We start from the raw sequence: 19,499 nt of genomic DNA, 5'->3' as shown, positions 1-19,499 counted from the left end.
AACAAACGATAAAGGGGATAGCACTACAGAGAGGAGAAAGCAGATGGTGTGGTGGGTGGAGGGAGAGAGGAAGAGAGGCGAGACCATGCCGGGTCGAGTGCTTTGGTTCATGACACACACATACTCGTCTGGGACGCTCTCTCTGCCGCTCTCTCACTCTCACGCTCACTATACATTATTCTATGTGTGCGTGTAGTAAAACGGGTTTTGAGTTTGCTTTTTCGCTGCCCTGGTCTGGCCCTGCCCGGTCCCTGGTCCGGGCCTGGTCGGCAGGGGCATCGTCAACGGCTTTGGCAGTCAGTTGGCCAAGTCAAGTCAGTTGCTCTTTTGGCTTAACAAACTCAGAACGTGCCGCGGCGACGATGGCAGTGACATCCGATTGCAGCGCATAGTATGGAATAGAAGCACACCAGTAACAGTAAAAACAGAGGCAAGAAGCAAAACCCAAGAAGCAGCATAAGAAGAAGAAGCATCTAAGAAGCACGGCTTAGTCGGCGTCAGCATGGCCAAGTGGCATCCATCGGATGCAAGACAGTGAAAACACTTACACCAGTGTGTGCGCGGGTATTTGCTTAATAAATTATTAACAACAAATTGCGGAGAGTGGAGAGTGGAGGCCGCTTGTTGCTTGTTGTTATGTAAATGTCAAATGTATCTGTATCTCATGGATACCAAGCAGACTTAATGCCAATTTGGCTGAATATCTTTAGTGCTTCAGTTTTCGTCAATGTGTGTGTGTGTCTGCCTCTCAGTGTCTGTGTTAGCCTTGACTTTAGGCCTCTGCGCTGCGTCATTTTCTGCTCCAATTTTGTTATTTCTCGGTGTTTTTTTGTGCCCGACACTTGAGGTCTTAAGCGGCCTCCGCTTCCAGATGCCATCCAGCCTCCACTCCACGCCGTCTCCTCCCCCACCCCGCGCTTCCATTGAAATTCAAAACGCACTCCGCTACCAGCTGCGAGGCAACTTTTGACTGATACACCTACTTACTTACAAGAAATAACAAAAGAAAAAAAAGCAAGCGATAAATTCGAGTACCGAATCACCAGATACCTTTAGCGATACAGTACTCCGATTATTAACCTAATTTCTAGAATGAAAATGGAGGAAGAACTTGCTTGAACTTAGACAATTTCCAGTTTCTATACAAATTCTAGGAACTATCTTGCATTCTTTAGTAATAATATGCCTAGAACAATTTTAATTATAGACGAATAGAATCGTCTAAGTCTTTCGTCTCAAGCATCTTAACAAATGTATAATACCCTCTCCAAGGGTATGTCAAGAGACAAGAAAATATCAGAAAACAGATTTAGAAAGTTGCTTGGCGGCCGCTCTCCGGAGTCTCTTTCTCGGCTTTCGTTTTGTTGTTCTTCCGCTTCTGTTGCCGCCTCCCTTTCGCTTACATGTGGCATTCCTTTCATGGCCAGGCACATATTTTCCATCGTGATTTATAAATTATTTTTTAATGCCTCACACACACAGACAAACACTCCCCCCTCTGTAAATGGGTCACAGAGGCCACTTGAAAATAATTGGAAAGAACTCAAATATTCCTGACATTTTCCCAGCCCCGATCGCGTATCTGTGTAATCTCGTACGAGTACGACTTTTCTCATCGCCATTAACAACCTGTTTTTTTTTATAATGTCTATTAATATGCCCAATTGAGGTCTACGTAATGGAATCGGCTTGCTGAATCGATTGCCGCATTATTTATCGACCCATTGTCTCATCGAAACACGCTCCACGCTCCATTCTCCATGATCCGTGCTCCATGACCTAACTTACTAACTCTCCTCAAAAAAGCAACAGACAGTCGACTCTGAAAGTATGCGATCACATCACTGTGATGAATAATAGTTTTTTTTTGTTTTTTTTTTTTTTTTTTTTGTTTAGAATTGTGTTTTGGTATGTATTTTTCTTTAAAAGTCGCTTCAATGACTCCTCAGGTCATTCTACAGTCTAAGAAAATGTTGAAAAGATGATATACGTCTGTTCTTGGATCTGCAGATGGATATTTTGATGAGATATTATATCTTGCAGTATGCTTTAACGCTATAAAAGATTGTCGTTTCTCCAGTTTTAGTGAGCATTTTACAAATCACACAGTTTCCATTTACTCCTTCTCCAAAATATCCTTCTGGGAGTTTAGCTTTCTTTGTTATTAAACAGTAAAGTACAGAAAAAGTTCTTAAATGACATATTGTATATTTAATTATCAGCCATTTATTCGTTCCGCCCACTGCACTCTGCCCTCTGCATTCAGCCCTCTGTGTGAAAAGTTGCAATAAAGTTGCATGCAATTGAAAGTTTCAAATGACTCTTTCAAAGGCAGGAAAATGATTCAGTTTGCGGCACTCCATCCCACCACCACGACCCGAAGCAGTCCACAGTCCAGACCAACCCTTGGCTTTCCCTTCGGATACAGTTACCAATTGCATTCCAATTTCAGTAATTACGCCCTTACTTAGGTAAAGTGCAATTTTCGTCAAACTTAAAAGCTTATTCGATAATATCCTTTCAGTTTGCTCTTATGACTGTCGTGGGAATTCTGCCTGATAGCTGGATCTATACGGAGAGCCGGGACCGACTGAAATACCCCTGAAACCGCAGCCCGCCAGAGCAGAGCCAAAGGAAAACAAACAAAAGCCAGCCATCGGAATCGTCCAGAAGCAAACCCGAGGAGGGGCAACGCCAGAGAAAGACTAATCAGGATAGCGGTGGCAACTATTACAAAAGTTATTGCGTCCTTGGCATTTGCAACAACAGGAAGCACCTCAAGCAGAGCGCAAAAGGAGGTCGCGGAAGGTCGAGGAATCAGTGCAGGAGAAGGGAGAATCCTTTATTGAGCCACCCATTCGGCAAGCACAGCCACCGTGGCCCAACGACACCACAGCACCTCCAACGGCAGCAGCGGCGCCAGCCTTGGCGTTGGCAGTGGCGCTGGCGTTGGCAGCGTCCCCGTCATCATGGAGGGGCCCGAGGTGACATTTCTGTTCCAATTTGGCAGCATTCGCGATGCAGTTAGCGTGCCCGTAACCGCCCTCACGCTCAAATCACTCAAGGATATGGCCTGTGATTTCATCAACACAAAGGTAAGATGTAGGAAATGGAAGTTTGCATGGATGGAAGCAGTCTTGGAGGAACTAGGGACCACTAGGGACCACCCCAAAGGGTGTCGGGGTCACCATCTGCTTTCGTGTATTCTGCATGATCCAGAGCTGGGAGCTGGTCATGTCAATAAGTAAATATTTTTATTTGCCATCTGCGCCGAGGCGGAACGCGGTCAAGTCAACACAAAGTCCATTCCGGAGCTCCTCCGAGTCCGATTACGAGTCCGAATCCCTGGCCAGAGCCATGCGGATAGAGAGGGGAAGATTAATAAATGTCTATGTGTGCAGAATAATTGCTTTATTTCATTAAGTCCAAGTAACATAGACATGACTCGCTTACTTTCTCGGGAGGGAGATGGGGTGGTGGGGAGGGAGGGCAGCTATCCATGGCCAATTCAATTAACCAAGCCGCAACCGGTGACCCATAACGAGGCACTGGCAACGACAGCTGCTCCTGACTTGGAACTTGCTCCACCTCCTCTCGTGACCATGTGGGCGCCACGCGCCACTTCTATCATAGCCAAGGGTCCCTCCCCCCAAATGGAAATGCGTATGGATATACTCGTATTTTGTGTCCGATAAGGTTTATTTACAGGAAGATCCATTGGATCAATATATATGTATCGACTGGTATAAAATTGACAAAAAAATTGAAGAAAAGACCTCCGCATTGGGAAAAGCTTCAAGAGAGTTTTCCAATCGACGTTCCACTGCAGTTAGCTTTCGCATATTTTATTTATCTTTTGTTGTTGGCTATCAATTGAAATCGATATGATATTTTGTGCATATGGCCCGCTGAATCTTATCAGGCAATCAATTAAGATACGAATACGAATATGATATGATAATGGGGGGGGGAGACCCGCACTCCCGTATGCAAAAATGAGCGTTAAATGAAGCAAAACACCGTAAATGGACATGGACATGGCCAGTAAAACTCCAACACTCTTGTGGCACATTTCAGATACCGGATAGCGGACTCACGTATCTGTCGGAGCGGATTCTGCTGTTCGTGCACGACTACAGCACACCCAATGTGCTGCACATTATCAATTCGGCAGCGGAAGTGGTGGACGAGACCCTGGTGGAAATTGTATTGACAGCCAGCCGTAAGACTAACCGAGCCTCAATCTGGGCTTTGACTGACCGCCACGTTTATCTGCCACCCACAGCCATCCTGTATCCGACGTCCGAGATGCCAACTCTGAAGCCGCACAGCCTCAATGTGCATTCCTACAAGGGGCCGACATTCTGTGATTTCTGCGGTGAAATGCTGTTCGGCCTGGTGCGTCAGGGCCTCAAGTGTGATGGTATGTGGCCCATTTATGACAACTGTTTTCCTTTGGCCGGACTAATCCGCCTGTTCAATATCCTTCTTCTCGCTCCCCCCCACAGGCTGCGGTCAGAACTATCACAAGCGATGTGTGGTGAAAATACCGAACAACTGTAACCGCTCGAATGACGCCACATCGAGACGCTCCTTCACCCTGCAGACGCCACGCAGCCCGTCCGGCAGCTCACAGCAGTCGCTCCTCTCCTCCGCCGAGGAGTCAACGGGCCGGAATGACTCCAGCAGTTCTCTGGTAAAGCGCATGTCGGACCTTATGAATGACATTATTAAGAATTGACACGTTCGTGGACAGGCGTGTAGACGTGTGGGGAAAGCACGTCAGCTATCCTCATCCCAACCCTCGTCCTTCCAGTGTGCATACATACGCACATATGTGTTTGTGTGAGTGCCAGTGAGTGTTGCGAATGAATAGTGCGTAGTGGTGACGGTTGACAGTTTGGGGCATCCCTACGAGTATTTAAAATTGTACTTACCCTCTTATTTTTTGTATTCTCTTCATTTTTGAATAAATTTTCATTTTGCTTACATTTAATGGCTCATTAACTCTTTTAAATACTCGTAGGGGGGGTGTCCGAAGCAGAGAGCTAAAGGTCCTGGGGAAAACTCTTCAGGGTTCGTGAAATACCCCTTCAGTCTCTGTGAAAGCCTAGAGGAAAGTTGCCTAGGATATGTATGATCTCTGTATCCACTAAAAGGATATCAATTCCCCCATGGTGTAGGCCATAACACTCGACATAAATTTGTTCTATTTGTATATCTATCCTCGAGGCAATGTTTTCATATTCGTATGAACTTCCGCACAGTATTACCCGAGGGATACTTGGCATTCATAACACTCCGTCTCCGATGACATTTTAAGGCAACCTTGTCATAATTTATACTATTATTTTTAGTCAATTATCTCCATTAGTAAGAGTGGACTGTACACGATCCCGTGGTGTACGCCGACTGAAGACGCTTCTCCAGAGCAACCCAATTTGCTAATTAAGTCTTCCCCTCCGTAAACAGAACATACCCGGACGACACCAGCGCACCCACTCGTCGGGCAGCCGGAACGGCCTGACTGCGCTCCGCATTCCGCACACGTTCCAGGTCCACACATACGGGATCCCGACGGTGTGCCAGCTGTGCAAGAAGCTGCTGAAGGGGCTCTTCAAGCAGGGGCTGCAGTGCCGCGACTGCCAGTACAATACGCACAAGAAGTGCATGGACAAGGTGCCGCTGGACTGCACGGGAGAGGCGCAGCTCAGTCAGCTGCAGATGCAGGCGGAGATCGGCGACGGGACGCCGCGCAAGGAGCGGGACAACTTCTTCCGCGAGGAGTTCGATGACAGCGACTTCGAGGACTCACCCAGTCCGCAGCCGGACTACGGAAAGTACGGCAAGGGGGCGATGGGAGGCGGCGTTAATCTGGTTGCAGGGAGACCCAGGGAGCCGCCCAAAGCACTTACCAACGCCCACAACTCCCCCCGGAGCTGGTCAACGGAGGGATGGGCGACGATGGCAGTGGCAGCGGCAGCGTGGGCGGGGAGACGAAGTCCAGCGACGGCCAGTCGGAGCAGTCTCAGTCGTCGTCCTCCTCCTCGCCCAGCGCCAACATCCCGCTGATGCGCATCGTGCAGTCCGTGAAGCACACGAAGAAGCGCGGCGGCCAGGCCCTGAAGGAGGGGTGGCTGGTCCACTTCACCTCCCTGGACAAGGCCGTCAAGCGCTACTACTGGCGCCTCGACTCCAAGACCGTCACGCTGTTCGTCTCGGAGCAGGGCAGCAAGTACCACAAGGAGCTGCCGCTGGCGGAGCTCCTCTCCATCGAGGCGCACCGCGATCCGCGTCCCGACTCCAACTACTGCTTCGAGCTGTGCATGCCCAGCCTCAGCTACTACGTCGGCCAGGATCCCCTCGTGGGCGCCAAGGAGGAGCAGGCGGTGCGCCTGCCGCCCCCGGACAGCGGCATCGGCAGCGATATCGCCAAGAGCTGGGAGACAAGCATCCGGCAGGCCTTTATGCATGTGAACAACACACGTGAGTGGCTCATATTTATACCCATACCATATTCTGAGTGCTAAGAACTAACCAATCTTCCATGTTCCACAGAATGCTGTGAATCGGAGGAACAGGTCCAGGACATGGGCCAGCTCTATCAGATATTTCCCGATGAGGTGCTCGGCTCCGGACAGTTTGGCGTCGTCTACGGCGGCGTGCACAGGAAGACGAAGCGCGAGGTGGCCATCAAGGTGATCGACAAGCTGCGCTTCCCCACTAAGCAGGAGGCGCAGCTGAAGAACGAGGTGGCCATCCTTCAGAACATCTGCCACTGCGGCGTCGTCAACCTGGAGCGGATGTTCGAGACCCCCGAGCGCATCTTCGTCGTGATGGAGAAGCTGAAGGGCGACATGCTCGAGATGATTCTGTCGCACACGAGGGGTCGGCTAAGCGAGCGCGTCACCAAGTTTCTCATCACCCAGATCCTGATTGCCCTCAAGTACCTGCACTCGCAGAACATCGTCCACTGCGACCTGAAGCCGGAGAACGTGCTGCTCTCCTCGGACGCAGAGTTTCCGCAGGTGAAGCTGTGCGACTTTGGCTATGCCCGCATCATTGGCGAGAAGTCCTTCCGCCGTTCGGTGGTGGGCACGCCCGCCTATCTCGCACCCGAAGTGCTCCGGAACAAGGGCTACAATCGGTCGCTGGACATGTGGAGCGTGGGCGTGATCATCTATGTGAGCCTGAGCGGCACATTTCCCTTCAACGAGGAGGAGGACATCAACGATCAGATACAGAATGCCGCCTTCATGTATCCCCCCAATCCGTGGAAAGAGATCTCCTCCAATGGTGAGCCGGTGCCCTCGGGAGTTCCTTCCGTCTTTTCGACTAACCATTTCATCTCTCATTCCGTAGCCATTGATCTGATCAACAACCTGCTGCAGGTGAAGCAGCGAAAGCGCTACACAGTGGACAAGAGCCTGTTGCACTACTGGCTGCAGGACAAGCAAACCTACCGAGACCTGCGCACCCTGGAGACCCAGGTGGGCGGCGGACGCTATCTCACACACGAGGCGGACGACATACGCTGGGATTGTGCGGGTGACATGTGACCTGTGACCTTCGACAATGACCTGAGTGGATCAGTGGGCACCACCCCCACACCTACAACCACGCCCACTCCCATCTTGACCAACAGCACCACGGAGAGTTATCCATCCGCAGGCAACTGCGCCGACTGCCATCGTCTGTCCGAGAATTCCCCCAAGGTGGAGGCCATCAGCGGCAAGGCGCTAAAGTGGGTCCGTTTCCATCTCTGTCGCCACATCAAATAGTCCCGGAGCAGAGCCAAGCAGCTGTTCCAGTCAGCTGCTGTAACGTCCACTTGAAGAAAACTATACCCTAGTATATCTCTGAATCCAATTTAAGTACAGCTTTTAAAATTGGGTAGACCATGGGTGTAATTTCTTTGAGTGTACATTTATTCGTCCCGCACTCTCGATGTTTCTCCTAGACTTGTAAGTTTTCCCTCTCGCTGCTGCTTCTCTCCGTAACGATAACGATAACGATAACGATAACTTTGATAAATGCTAAACAAGAAAACTCTGTGTGCTAAATTTTTCTCTAGAATCAAAATTAGTCGATAGCTTTAATTTGTTAACCACCTAATGGCAACTCTTATGAATAACACTTACGTACATCAAATATACATGCAAAATACATACGTGTATTCATCAATAAAACAAAAAAACCACAAGCTCGGATCTTATGCAGTACCAATTGCCACAAGAGCGAAAATAAACTACTGATGAATAAACAACAAACTTGACATTTGATTGTCGTGAATGCCTCGCGTCTCATCTGTGCATCTTCGTCATCCTCATCATGGCTGTGATCGCCAGTAATTGTAGGGTACTATACCAAGGTATCTCGAAGACTACAAGAACTAGGGGATCCAAATTCGTGGTGTGGTCTCGAATGATCTTGATCTACCCAGAGGGTATTTAATAGTTCATCTTCATCTGCGAAAGCCATCTGAAAATCGCTGGCTTGCAACGGCTGACACTCTTTTCGTAGCACAGCACTTTGTGACTCGTGCCACACTTTCCAGCAGCAGTAGTTCCACAACGTTCCAATCAAGAAGATGCAACTATTACCATTCAGTTTCTTCCTTTTGTTTGCTCTGAGCTTAAGAGAGTGCGTGGAGACAGCCGCAAGCCAGGATTCGGATGGCTTTACCACGCCCAGTCCTGCTTGGATTGAGTACCAGCGCATTCGCTTCAGTCAAGGTCCAGGAGACCCGAATATTTTAACCAGCGCCCAGATTTTAGGGAGCTCTACCAAAGCACCTGTTCATAATGTGGTCGTGGTCACTCCCAATGTGGAGACTACATCGCGGAGGCACTCGTCGCTTTCGACAGAGAGCCATGAGGAGGAGGACTCTACAGAACCACCGGTAGACAACGGAGATGGAGAAAATGGTGGCGAAATCGAGATGCCCAGCATGCACGGCTTCCTCAAGTTTCTGAAAACCATGCAGAACAGCTGGATCAAGAAGTCGGCCCTCAGCATTGAAAAGAAGATCAAACTCCTCCAGAATCTCCGTGACAATCTAATGCGGATGATTGGTAAGAATATCAATTTTATGTTTAGCTGATGCCGAACCTGACTTTCTCCTGACACGACAGAGCAACATTTCGCGGTTCTGTGGCAGCCACCGGAGCGGAAGAGACGCAGGCGTCGCGGCCTGATGGACGAAGCCGCAATAGATTTCCCACCCGAAGCAGCCATCATGAGCATTAATTTCCTTACATTCGCTGTTTTTCTCATCAAGCTGGTGATGGTAGGTCGCCTTCTATAGTAATTTCTAATCTAAACCTTGATTTTTCTTGAATCTTTCAGCAAGTGGTGAAGATTGTTAAGAGCAAGCATTATACCTTGTCTGGCTTCAGCTTTAATCGTCAAGTGATCAGAAATCCGCCGAGGAGTCAACGGGCCGGAATGACTCCAGCAGTTCTCTGGTAAAGCGCATGTCGGACCTTATGAATGACATTATTAAGAATTGACACGTTCGTGGACAGACGTGTAGACGTGTGGGGAAAGCACGTCAGCTATCCTCATCCCAACCCTCGTCCTTCCAGTGTGCATACATACGCACATATGTGTTTGTGTGAGTGCCAGTGAGTGTTGCGAATGAATAGTGCGTAGTGGTGACGGTTGACAGTTTGGGGCATCCCTACGAGTATTTAAAATTGTACTTACCCTCTTATTTTTTGTATTCTCTTCATTTTTGAATAAATTTTCATTTTGCTTACATTTAATGGCTCATTAACTCTTTTAAATACTCGTAGGGGGGGTGTCCGAAGCAGAGAGCTAAAGGTCCTGGGGAAAACTCTTCAGGGTTCGTGAAATACCCCTTCAGTCTCTGTGAAAGCCTAGAGGAAAGTTGCCTAGGATATGTATGATCTCTGTATCCACTAAAAGGATATCAATTCCCCCATGGTGTAGGCCATAACACTCGACATAAATTTGTTCTATTTGTATATCTATCCTCGAGGCAATGTTTTCATATTCGTATGAACTTCCGCACAGTATTACCCGAGGGATACTTGGCATTCATAACACTCCGTCTCCGATCACATTTTAAGGCAACCTTGTCATAATTTATACTATTATTTTTAGTCAATTATCTCCATTAGTAAGAGTGGACTGCACACGATCCCGTGGTGTACGCCGACTGAAGACGCTTCTCCAGAGCAACCCAATTTGCTAATTAAGTCTCTCTCCGTCGTTCCCTCCGTAAACAGAACATACCCGGACGACACCAGCGCACCCACTCGTCGGGCAGCCGGAACGGCCTGACTGCGCTCCGCATTCCGCACACGTTCCAGGTCCACACATACGGGATGCCGCCGGTGTGCCAGCTGTGCAAGGAGCTGCTGAAGGGGCTCTTCAAGAAGTGCATGGACAAGGTGCCGCTGGACTGCACGGGAGAGGCGCAGCTCAGTCAGCTGCAGATGCAGGCGGAGATCGGCGACGGGACGCCGTGCAAGGAGCGGGACAACTTCTTCCGCGAGGAGTTCGATGACAGCGACTTAGAGGACTCACCCAGTCCGCAGCCGGACTACGGAAAGTACGGCAAGGGGGCGATGGGAGGCGGCGTTAATCTGGTTGCAGGGAGACCCAGGGAGCCGCCCAAAGCACTTACCAACGCCCACAACTCCCCCCCGGAGCTGGTCAACGGAGGGATGGGCGACGATGGCAGTGGCAGCGGCAGCGTGGGCGGGGAGACGAAGTCCAGCGACGGCCAGTCGGAGCAGTCTCAGTCGTCGTCCTCCTCCTCGCCCAGCGCCAACATCCCGCTGATGCGCATCGTGCAGTCCGTGAAGCCCTCGAAGAAGCGCGGCGGCCAGGCCCTGAAGGAGGGGTGGCTGGTCCACTTCACCTCCCTGGACAAGGCCGTCAAGCGCTACTACTGGCGCCTCGACTCCAAGACCGTCACGCTGTTCGTCTCGGAGCAGGGCAGCAAGTACCACAAGGAGCTGCCGCTGGCGGAGCTCCTCTCCATCGAGGCGCACCGCGATCCGCGTCCCGACTCCAACTATTGCTTCGAGCTGTGCATGCCCAGCCTCAGCTACTACGTCGGCCAGGATCCCCTCGTGGGCGCGAAGGAGGAGCAGGCGGTGCGGCTGCCGCCCCCGGACAGCGGCATCGGCAGCGATATCGCCAAGAGCTGGGAGACAAGCATCCGGCAGGCCTTTATGCATGTGAACAACACACGTGAGTGGCTCATATTTATACCCATACCATATTCTGAGTGCTAAGAACTAACCAATCTTCCATGTTCCACAGAATGCTGTGAATCGGAGGAACAGGTCCAGGACATGGGCCAGCTCTATCAGATGTTTCCCGATGAGGTGCTCGGCTCCGGACAGTTTGGCGTCGTCTACGGCGGCGTGCACAGGAAGACGAAGCGCGAGGTGGCCATCAAGGTGATCGACAAGCTGCGCTTCTCCACCACGCAGGAGGCGCAGCTGAAGAACGAGGTGGCCATCCTTCAGAACATCTGCCACTGCGGCGTCGTCAACCTGGAGCGGATGTTCGAGACCCCCGAGCGCATCTTCGTCGTGATGGAGAAGCTGAAGGGCGACATGCTCGAGATGATTCTGTCGCACACGAGGGGTCGGCTAAGCGAGCGCGTCACCAAGTTTCTCATCACCCAGATCCTGATTGCCCTCAAGTACCTGCACTCGCAGAACATCGTCCACTGCGACCTGAAGCCGGAGAACGTGCTGCTCTCCTCGGACGCAGAATTCTCGCAGGTGAAGCTATGCGACTTTGGCTATGCCCGCATCATTGGCGAGAAGTCCTTCCGCCACTCGGTGGTGGGCACGCCCGCCTATCTCGCACCCGAAGTGCTCCGGAACAAGGGCTACAATCGGTCGCTGGACATGTGGAGCGTGGGCGTGATCATCTATGTGAGCCTGAGCGGCACATTTCCCTTCAACGAGGAGGAGGACATCAACGATCAGATACAGAATGCCGCCTTCATGTATGCCCCCAAGCCGTGGAAAGAGATCTCCTCCAATGGTGAGCCGGTGCCCTCGGGAGTTCCTTCCGTCCTTTCGACTAACCATTTCATCTCTCATTCCGTAGCCATTGATCTGATCAACAACCTGCTGCAGGTGAAGCAGCGAAAGCGCTACACAGTGGACCAGAGCCTGTTGCACTACTGGCTGCAGGACAAGCAAACCTACCGAGACCTGCGCACCCTGGAGACCCAGGTGGGCGGCGGACGCTATCTCACACACGAGACGGACGACATACGCTGGGATTGTGCGGGGGACATGTGACCTGTGACCTTCGACAATGACCTGAGTGGATCAGTGGGCACCACCCCCACACCTACAACCACGCCCACTCCCATCTTGACCAACAGCACCACGGAGAGTTATCCATCCGCAGGCAACTGCGCCGACTGCCATCGTCTGTCCGAGAATTCCCCAAAGGTGGAGGCCATCAGCGGCAAGGCGCTAAAGTGGGTCCGTTTCCATCTCTGTCGCCACATCAAATAGTCCCGGAGCAGAGCCAAGCAGCTGTTCCAGTCAGCTGCTGTAACGTCCACTTGAAGAAAACTATACCCTAGTATATCTCTGAATCCAATTTAAGTACAGCTTTTAAAATTGGGTAGACCATGGGTGTAATTTCTTTGAGTGTACATTTATTCGTCCCGCACTCTCGATGTTTCTCCTAGACTTGTAAGTTTTCCCTCTCGCTGCTGCTTCTCTCCGTAACGATAACGATAACGATAACGATAACGATAACTTTGATAAATGCTAAACAAGAAAACTCTGTGTGATACATTTTTCTCTAGAATCAAAATTAGTCGATAGCTTTAATTTGTTAACCACCTAATGGCAACTCTTATGAATAACACTTACGTACATCAAATATACATGCAAAATACATACGTGTATTCATCAATAAAACAAAAAAACCACAAGCTCAGATCTTATGCAGTACCAATTGCCACAAGAGCGAAAATAAACTACTGATGAATAAACAACAAACTTGACATTTGATTGTCGTGAATGCCTCGCGTCTCATCTGTGCATCTTCGTCATCCTCATCATGGCTGTGATCGCCAGTAATTGTAGGGTACTATACCAAGGTGTCTCGAAGACTACAAGAACTAGGGGATCCAAATTCGTGATGTGGTCTCGAATGATCTTGATCTACCCAGAGGGTATTTAATAGTTCATCTTCATCTGCGAAAGCCATCTGAAAATCGCTGGCTTGCAACGGCTGACACTCTTTTCGTAGCACAGCACTTTGTGACTCGTGCCACACTTTCCAGCAGCAGTAGTTCCACAACGTTCCAATCAAGAAGATGCAACTATTACCATTCAGTTTCTTCCTTTTGTTTGCTCTGAGCTTAAGAGAGTGCGTGGAGACAGCCGCAAGCCAGGATTCTGATGGCTTTACCACGCCCAGTCCTGCTTGGATTGAGTACCAGCGTATTCGCTTCAGTCAAGGTCCAGGAGACCCGAATATTTTAACCAGCGCCCAGATTTTAGGGAGCTCTACCAAAGCACCTGTTCATAATGTGGTCGTGGTCACTCCCAATGTGGAGACTACATCGCGGAGGCACTCGTCGCATTCGACAGAGAGCCATGAGGAGGAGGACTCTACAGAACCACCGGTAGACAACGGAGATGGAGAAAATGGTGGCGAAATCGAGATGCCCAGCATGCACGGCTTCCTCAAGTTTCTGAAAACCATGCAGAACAGCTGGATCAAGAAGTCGGCCCTCAGCATTGAAAAGAAGATCAAACTCCTCCAGAATCTCCGTGACAATCTAATGCGGATGATTGGTAAGAATATCAATTTTATGTTTAGCTGATGCCGAACCTGACTTTCTCCAACTTCACGACAGAGCAACATTTCGCGGTTCTGTGGCAGCCACCGGAGCGGAAGAGACGCAGGCGTCGCGGCCTGATGGACGAAGCCGCAATAGATTTCCCACCCGAAGCAGCCATCATGAGCATTAATTTCCTTACATTCGCTGTTTTTCTCATCAAGCTGGTGATGGTAGGTCGCCTTCTATAGTAATTTCTAATCTAAACCTTGATTTTTCTTGAATCTTTCAGCAAGTGGTGAAGATTGTTAAGAGCAAGCATTATACCTTGTCTGGCTTCAGCTTTAATCGTCAAGTGATCAGAAATCCGTAGAACTGTGGATAGGGCTAACGCTACCACCTCTACATGGTTTAATGCAAAACTGTTGTAATTTAAGTACACTATAGACTATACTCTTAGTCGCAGTTCCCATAGTTAATTTATTCATCAATCAATCTTCCTAAAATATAAGCTATCCTTAGAACAAGAATATTTAACATCTATTGCTCAGTGTTTTGAATTCCCATTTTAAATAAACAGTCTTCATTAAACAGTCAGGCAACACTCTGCTCAATAGCGAATTTCATAGCAGCCAGCTCTTTACGCGATGTGTCATGAAAAGCAGTGCATTTCATAAACTGCTTGCACTTATAGATCATGTTTGACTTGTTTTGTTTCTCATTTCTTATGCGTGCAATCACATTGTGCACCACATTGAAACATGGCATATGTACCGCGCTAGTAAAATGATAAAAAAAATAAATATATTGTAAAAAATAATGAAAATTATTTCCAAAATATAGTTAATTTCCACTGTGAAAGGATGTAATTTGCTGCAATTAAAAATCATTTTCATATTAGTTTTAAAAGCGCTTAAGTTAATTTCTAAAAAAAATTACGGAATTCAAATATCAAAACTGTCGCGAATGTACTTAATTTTCGTTTGGCTTATTTACAATTAAAAACTCTCATCCATTAAACCCACATTTGACTTCGATTTATTGTTAAGCTTTCGTTTGAATTTGCCAGGATAGCCACACCATTAAAATAAATGAAATAGTGCTGCCAGACTGATACATTTTGTCAGCGCCATCTACTGCAAAGCTTTCAGCACGGCTTTTCGCTGATATGCACTGACAAAAGCTGACTGATGTAGCCCGAACACTTGCTCATTGCTATGGTCTAAGTCGACCGTTAAAACATGCTACCACCACACCCACGCCCTTTGCCACAACCCACGACCACGCCTACAACCACTGAACGGGATGCTTGACCACCGTTGAGCTAATAGAGAGTTGGTTAGGTTATTCCGCTCCGCGCGAGTTCGCGCTTTTGTGTGACACGACAAAGGCACGCAGGGCGAAGGATGAGAAGCGGGACCTGAGTCACGGCTCGGCTCCTGGGACTGGGTACTGGGGATCCCCGATGGCAGCTGTAACTCTGGGCAGGGCAAATGCATTTGCCTATTGGCCGGTGCCGCCTTTGATTTGATTAATTGATGCATTAAGCTCATTTACGCATAATTAATGCCCCTTCACGCTTTTTTGTTATTTTTCCCTCCATTTTTTTCTATTTGGAAAATCAGTTTTTTAATGCACATACTGGGAAAATTCATGCCCAGCTGGAGCTGGCGGCATAATCAAGAATTCAAGTCGTGCGACAAATCAGTAGAGAGAAGACCAACAACAACTACAGCAGCAACAAACAGGAAAGGACGAAAGGCAGAAGCATGGAATACTCTGCCAGAGAAAGGGTTCGCAGAAACATCGAATATAGATACCCGTTTTCAGTTATGGATCGTATCTCTAAGAACATGTAACTTATGATAGATTGATAGAATATTCATATCCTGGCGTTTCCTAGTTATACAGAGGTCTTTAAGAATAGATTTGTGATGTTCGCTCGAAATTTGGAAATAATTCCTCCTCCAAAAACAGGAATACCCTCCAAGAAGAGTATGAAAACTGATTTTTCAGCCTGAGGCCAAAACGAGTAGAGGTAGAAAAAGGAACAGAAAGGAAAGGGAAGTGGATAAGAAGAAGCAGTAGCAGTAGAAGAAACGGAAGTACAAATTCAACTTCATCTCATGTTTGTGTTGACTGAGGAATGACGTTCGTGCGTGTGCCTGTGTGTGTGTGTGTGTGTGTGTGTGAGAAGGAGTGGGACATAGGGATGTGGAGTGTGAGATGTCCTCGTCTGTTTGCAGATACAGATAAGATGTGAGAATCTGTCTCTTTCTCGCTTCGTGCGGGTGTGTGCATATGCTGTGTGTTGCAGCATGGCACCGAGATATGCACTCGTACTCGTACCTGGAAGCGTGGCAGCTGCAGCTACGTGACTCCCAGCACAAAAACGCTCAAGCAAATGTCGATTTCTTGAAGTTTACCCCCTGCCCTGAGAACCGAACCCAGGCCCCCACCCCAGAGCCAGAGGAAAAGCTAAAAACTAAAGACAAAGTGGAAAGCCGCATGCTAATGCAAAAACTTTTCCATTTCTAAGCCTAATTTGGGTCACTTCCTTAAAGTGTCCAAGAAAGCGAAGGCTTCTCTTCTGGCAGCAGCATCTTTCAGAGCGAAAGCAATTACAGATAAGATCGACTCATTTGAGAGGCCCAAGCCCAGTCCACTGTTTGCACAAGTGTTGAGAATTTCGCTTTTCACACCACATCCGAGAGATACGGATCGCTCGCTCTGATGGGGGTGATGGCATTTCGCTTTCCTTTTGCCCAGTGACACAGATTGATGGCAGGCCTCTGATTAGTGGCATTTAAGTCATAATTCTGGCCACTCCTTCAGAGCTTATGCCTGGGAACACTGATTCTATCTCTTCCGAGCAATCCTGTTGTATCCCAAAGGTTGTCTGCTAGTACAAACAGGAAGTGCACCTCCCCTTCCACCAGGTGCCTCACTCTCTTGGGCAAATTAGTGTCATTAATATTAATTAGTTGCACTTTGCGGTCTACGTATCGTATATGTGTCTGAAATGCATATTATTCAAATGTAATTATCATAGAACAAGCAAAGTTCATAGATAGATTCCAGAGGAGTTTGGGTCTCATTCTCAGGAGGAGGAGCACCCCAATGAAACTTTTTGTGCACAAAATTGTCTCAAAGCAAACTCTCAGCCCCCTGCCTATATCTCTCTGGTTTCTCTGGTTTGAGTGGAGCCTTGCATTTCGCTGATGAGGGTAATTAAAAACTTTCCACACTCCTTTCCCCCCTTTGAGGAGCCGACCGCAGCTTGCAACCACATTGGCTCTGATACAGGAATTGTAATCGCTTTAAACGCGAGGTTTTGGGGAATGATAGCATATTGGCATGCTGTTGATTCACGACTAATTCTGGAGGTCCCTCCTACCCACTGGACTCCCACTCCGATAGTCCTTTCAGCACCCCTATATTTCTCTTCTCTATAGCATTGAAATTTGATGACGACGTCAACGACTTTGACTTTGTGCAGCGCAAAACTTTTGCGTCTGCCAAAGTTTTATGACAAATTTTTGTGATTATGCAGCTCCTGGCCTCGCCCCAACCCCCCACCCTCAGAGGCTTAGGATAAGAAAATTCTATGCATTTGTTTGTTGGCTGGCCCCGGCCCCTGCACCAGTCCCCAGTCGAAATGCAAATTAGATTTTAAATAGTTTTCGGTTTTGATTGCGGGGTTGCAGAAGCAGAAGGAGGGAGGCTGGACATCTGCCCGGATCAAAAGCCTAATGCTATTTCAATTTGACTAATTTGAAAAGCAGCTCGGACTTAAAGCCCCCAGAACGCAACGCAACCCCCGGAGCGACCCTTGCAACCCCTAAATGCAGGCGGCTTGACTTTTGCTTTCAAGCCCCCATTCCAGCCTTCAAGCCTCCCAGCCTCCATCCCATGCTCCCTTTTTTCTGGTCTGGCCACAAAAGCAACTAATTAAGAAATTAAAATAAAAAAAAATGCCAAAAAATAAGGCAAAAAAAAAAGCGGAGAATGCACTTTGCATGCAAATTTTATAAAAAATTTAACACAACAGGCAGCGCGGACGACGGGGCCGAGTGCAGCGACGGCGACGCCGCAAAAAGTGCAACTCTTGCAACCAGCGCCTAAAAGCAGCCAGCGAAAGGGACGACTGACCTCTCCACCAGCCATTCCCTGAGTTGCATGCAACAACAAAACGATGACAATGACAAAAAATTGCATAGCCCGAGCAATACCTTAAAGGTCTTCAAAAAAGAGGAGGCTGAGGCAGTGGCAGAGGCAGGGCTCGAGGGTTGGTAGAGACTGTGGTATTGGGGTTCCTCAACAAAGGGATACGATACGATACGGATACCTGCTCGCTCCTGAAGCTGTCTCTGCCCCATCTCCCACTCCAGACGACAAATTGTGAAAATCCGCAGGAGCTCCGTTTTCGGTTTTTGATGCCCGCAAACTGTGTTCTGTTTTTTTTTTTTTTTGGTTTTTTTTTGTTGGTTTTTGTGCATTTTTTGCGCACTGTTGTTTTACTCTTTTCCGCAATGCAATGCAACGGAAATGTGAATGCACCGTAAAGTGAAGTGAAAAATGCACTTGAATTTTCCTATTTTTCTCTAACTGTTTAATCTGCTCCTCCCATTCTCGGGCTCTGTGGCTTTGGTTGTTGTTTTTTATTGTAATTTTCGAAGGCCAAAAAAAGGTGCGCAAAAAACGAGTGGAAATTAAAATGAGCGGAGTGGAGCGCCGCAAACGAGAAACAAACGCAGGCATCATAATTTTCCAGCCATCTCTAAGCGGTTGCTGGATGTGGGTGGTGGCATGTGGCATGTACAACAATGTAAGCGCCCACGTACCAACGCCAGCGCTGAAAGGTGCACTCCGCTCCTTTTTTTTTGTGTGTGTGTGTGTGGCATGAGGCAGGGCCTCAGATGGCGCATACAACTTGTTAGCGTGCTGCTTGTTCATCAACAATGCAGCGGCTCCCTCAGCAGTCGCTGTCGCCGGTCTCGTCTTCTTCTTCTGCGTCTTGCAGGAAAATTTCATTTTCCGTGAGGGTTGCACAAACAGAGCCCCCGAATCCAACCAGAATCGGAGCAGAACCAACTCTGCAACTGAGAAGCTCTGCAGCGGGGACTCAGAGATTTTTCTTAATTATACCCTTGACGAGGGTATCGCAAGATGGACTTTTTCTCGACCATATAGGAGGGAGAAATGTCTGATTAATTTTGAGAATATATATGGGAAGGGGATGTCCCCATTTACGTTGATCCGTTGAGCCAATAAATATTCGAATAAATATTTACCATGGACTTTTATTATTACCTTTTTTGGAAACTTCTTGCCAATGTCCCCTAGAAATAGCTAGTCCTGCGAGGGTATTCCCAGCTTCGACCCTCTGATGCTCACCTTCCTCTCGTATTCCCTCACACTCGCGACACACTCTCTTTCTTGCCATCCCCCCACTTCCACTTCCATCATCGTCCTGCCTGGTGTTGCCAAAAAAAAGAAGAGTGAAAAATTAAAAGAATTTTTGTTAAAAGCGCTTCAAGTGGGTACTATGATGTCGTTGTCGCTGTCGCTGTCGTCTCCTGGCTCCTGGCTCCTCCATCTGTGTGTGTCTCTAGTGGGGGTATGTGTGTGTGTGTGTGTGTCGCACCTCATCGTCATATGTGTGTGAGTCCGCAGCACTTCTGTCGCCCGCCTG

At 48.5% G+C, this 19,499-nt stretch overlaps 3 protein-coding genes across 3 annotated transcripts; all 3 read left to right on the top strand.

Moving 5' to 3' along the window:
* The first annotated feature begins 311 nt into the window (after positions 1 to 311).
* Positions 312 to 8,203, top strand: LOC108157141 (serine/threonine-protein kinase D3). The gene is given in 9 exon segments (XM_017289044.2): positions 312 to 564; positions 2,525 to 3,095; positions 4,078 to 4,222; positions 4,286 to 4,423; positions 4,509 to 4,696; positions 5,473 to 5,926; positions 5,929 to 6,486; positions 6,559 to 7,296; positions 7,363 to 8,203. Coding segments are annotated over 8 exon segments (2,766 nt in total). The 5' UTR covers positions 312 to 564; positions 2,525 to 2,969; the 3' UTR covers positions 7,782 to 8,203.
* Positions 8,204 to 8,590: 387 nt separating this feature from the next.
* LOC117186907 (serine/threonine-protein kinase D1-like) lies at positions 8,591 to 13,016 on the top strand. Its single transcript, XM_033388231.1, has 6 exons — positions 8,591 to 9,074; positions 9,135 to 9,289; positions 9,420 to 9,467; positions 10,254 to 11,226; positions 11,299 to 12,036; positions 12,103 to 13,016. The coding sequence occupies exons 1-6, from the start codon at positions 8,591 to 8,593 to the stop codon at positions 12,297 to 12,299; spliced, it is 2,595 nt and encodes an 864-aa protein (XP_033244122.1). The 3' UTR covers positions 12,300 to 13,016.
* A 320-nt stretch (positions 13,017 to 13,336) lies between these two features.
* LOC108153956 lies at positions 13,337 to 14,177 on the top strand. Its single transcript, XM_017284054.2, has 3 exons — positions 13,337 to 13,820; positions 13,883 to 14,037; positions 14,097 to 14,177. The coding sequence occupies exons 1-3, from the start codon at positions 13,337 to 13,339 to the stop codon at positions 14,175 to 14,177; spliced, it is 720 nt and encodes a 239-aa protein (XP_017139543.2).
* The last annotated feature ends 5,322 nt before the right edge of the window (positions 14,178 to 19,499 follow it).

Source organism: Drosophila miranda, chromosome 2 (assembly GCF_003369915.1).
Source record: "Drosophila miranda strain MSH22 chromosome 2, D.miranda_PacBio2.1, whole genome shotgun sequence".
NCBI classification, from domain to species: domain Eukaryota; kingdom Metazoa; phylum Arthropoda; class Insecta; order Diptera; family Drosophilidae; genus Drosophila; species Drosophila miranda.
The sequence above is the reverse complement of the archived record's forward strand: the minus strand, read 5'-3'. Positions and strand labels throughout refer to the sequence as shown.

Coding starts and splice junctions, on each gene's coding strand:
- LOC117186907 (XM_033388231.1), top strand. CDS start 8,591: ATGCAACTATTACCATTCAGTTTCTTCCTTTTGTTTGCTCTGAGCTTA. Junction 9,075..9,134: donor CAATCTAATGCGGATGATTG/GTAAGAATATCA, acceptor CTGACACGACAG/AGCAACATTTCGCGGTTCTG. Junction 9,468..10,253: donor ATGACTCCAGCAGTTCTCTG/GTAAAGCGCATG, acceptor CTCCGTAAACAG/AACATACCCGGACGACACCA.
- LOC108153956 (XM_017284054.2), top strand. CDS start 13,337: ATGCAACTATTACCATTCAGTTTCTTCCTTTTGTTTGCTCTGAGCTTA. Junction 13,821..13,882: donor CAATCTAATGCGGATGATTG/GTAAGAATATCA, acceptor ACTTCACGACAG/AGCAACATTTCGCGGTTCTG. Junction 14,038..14,096: donor TTCTCATCAAGCTGGTGATG/GTAGGTCGCCTT, acceptor TGAATCTTTCAG/CAAGTGGTGAAGATTGTTAA.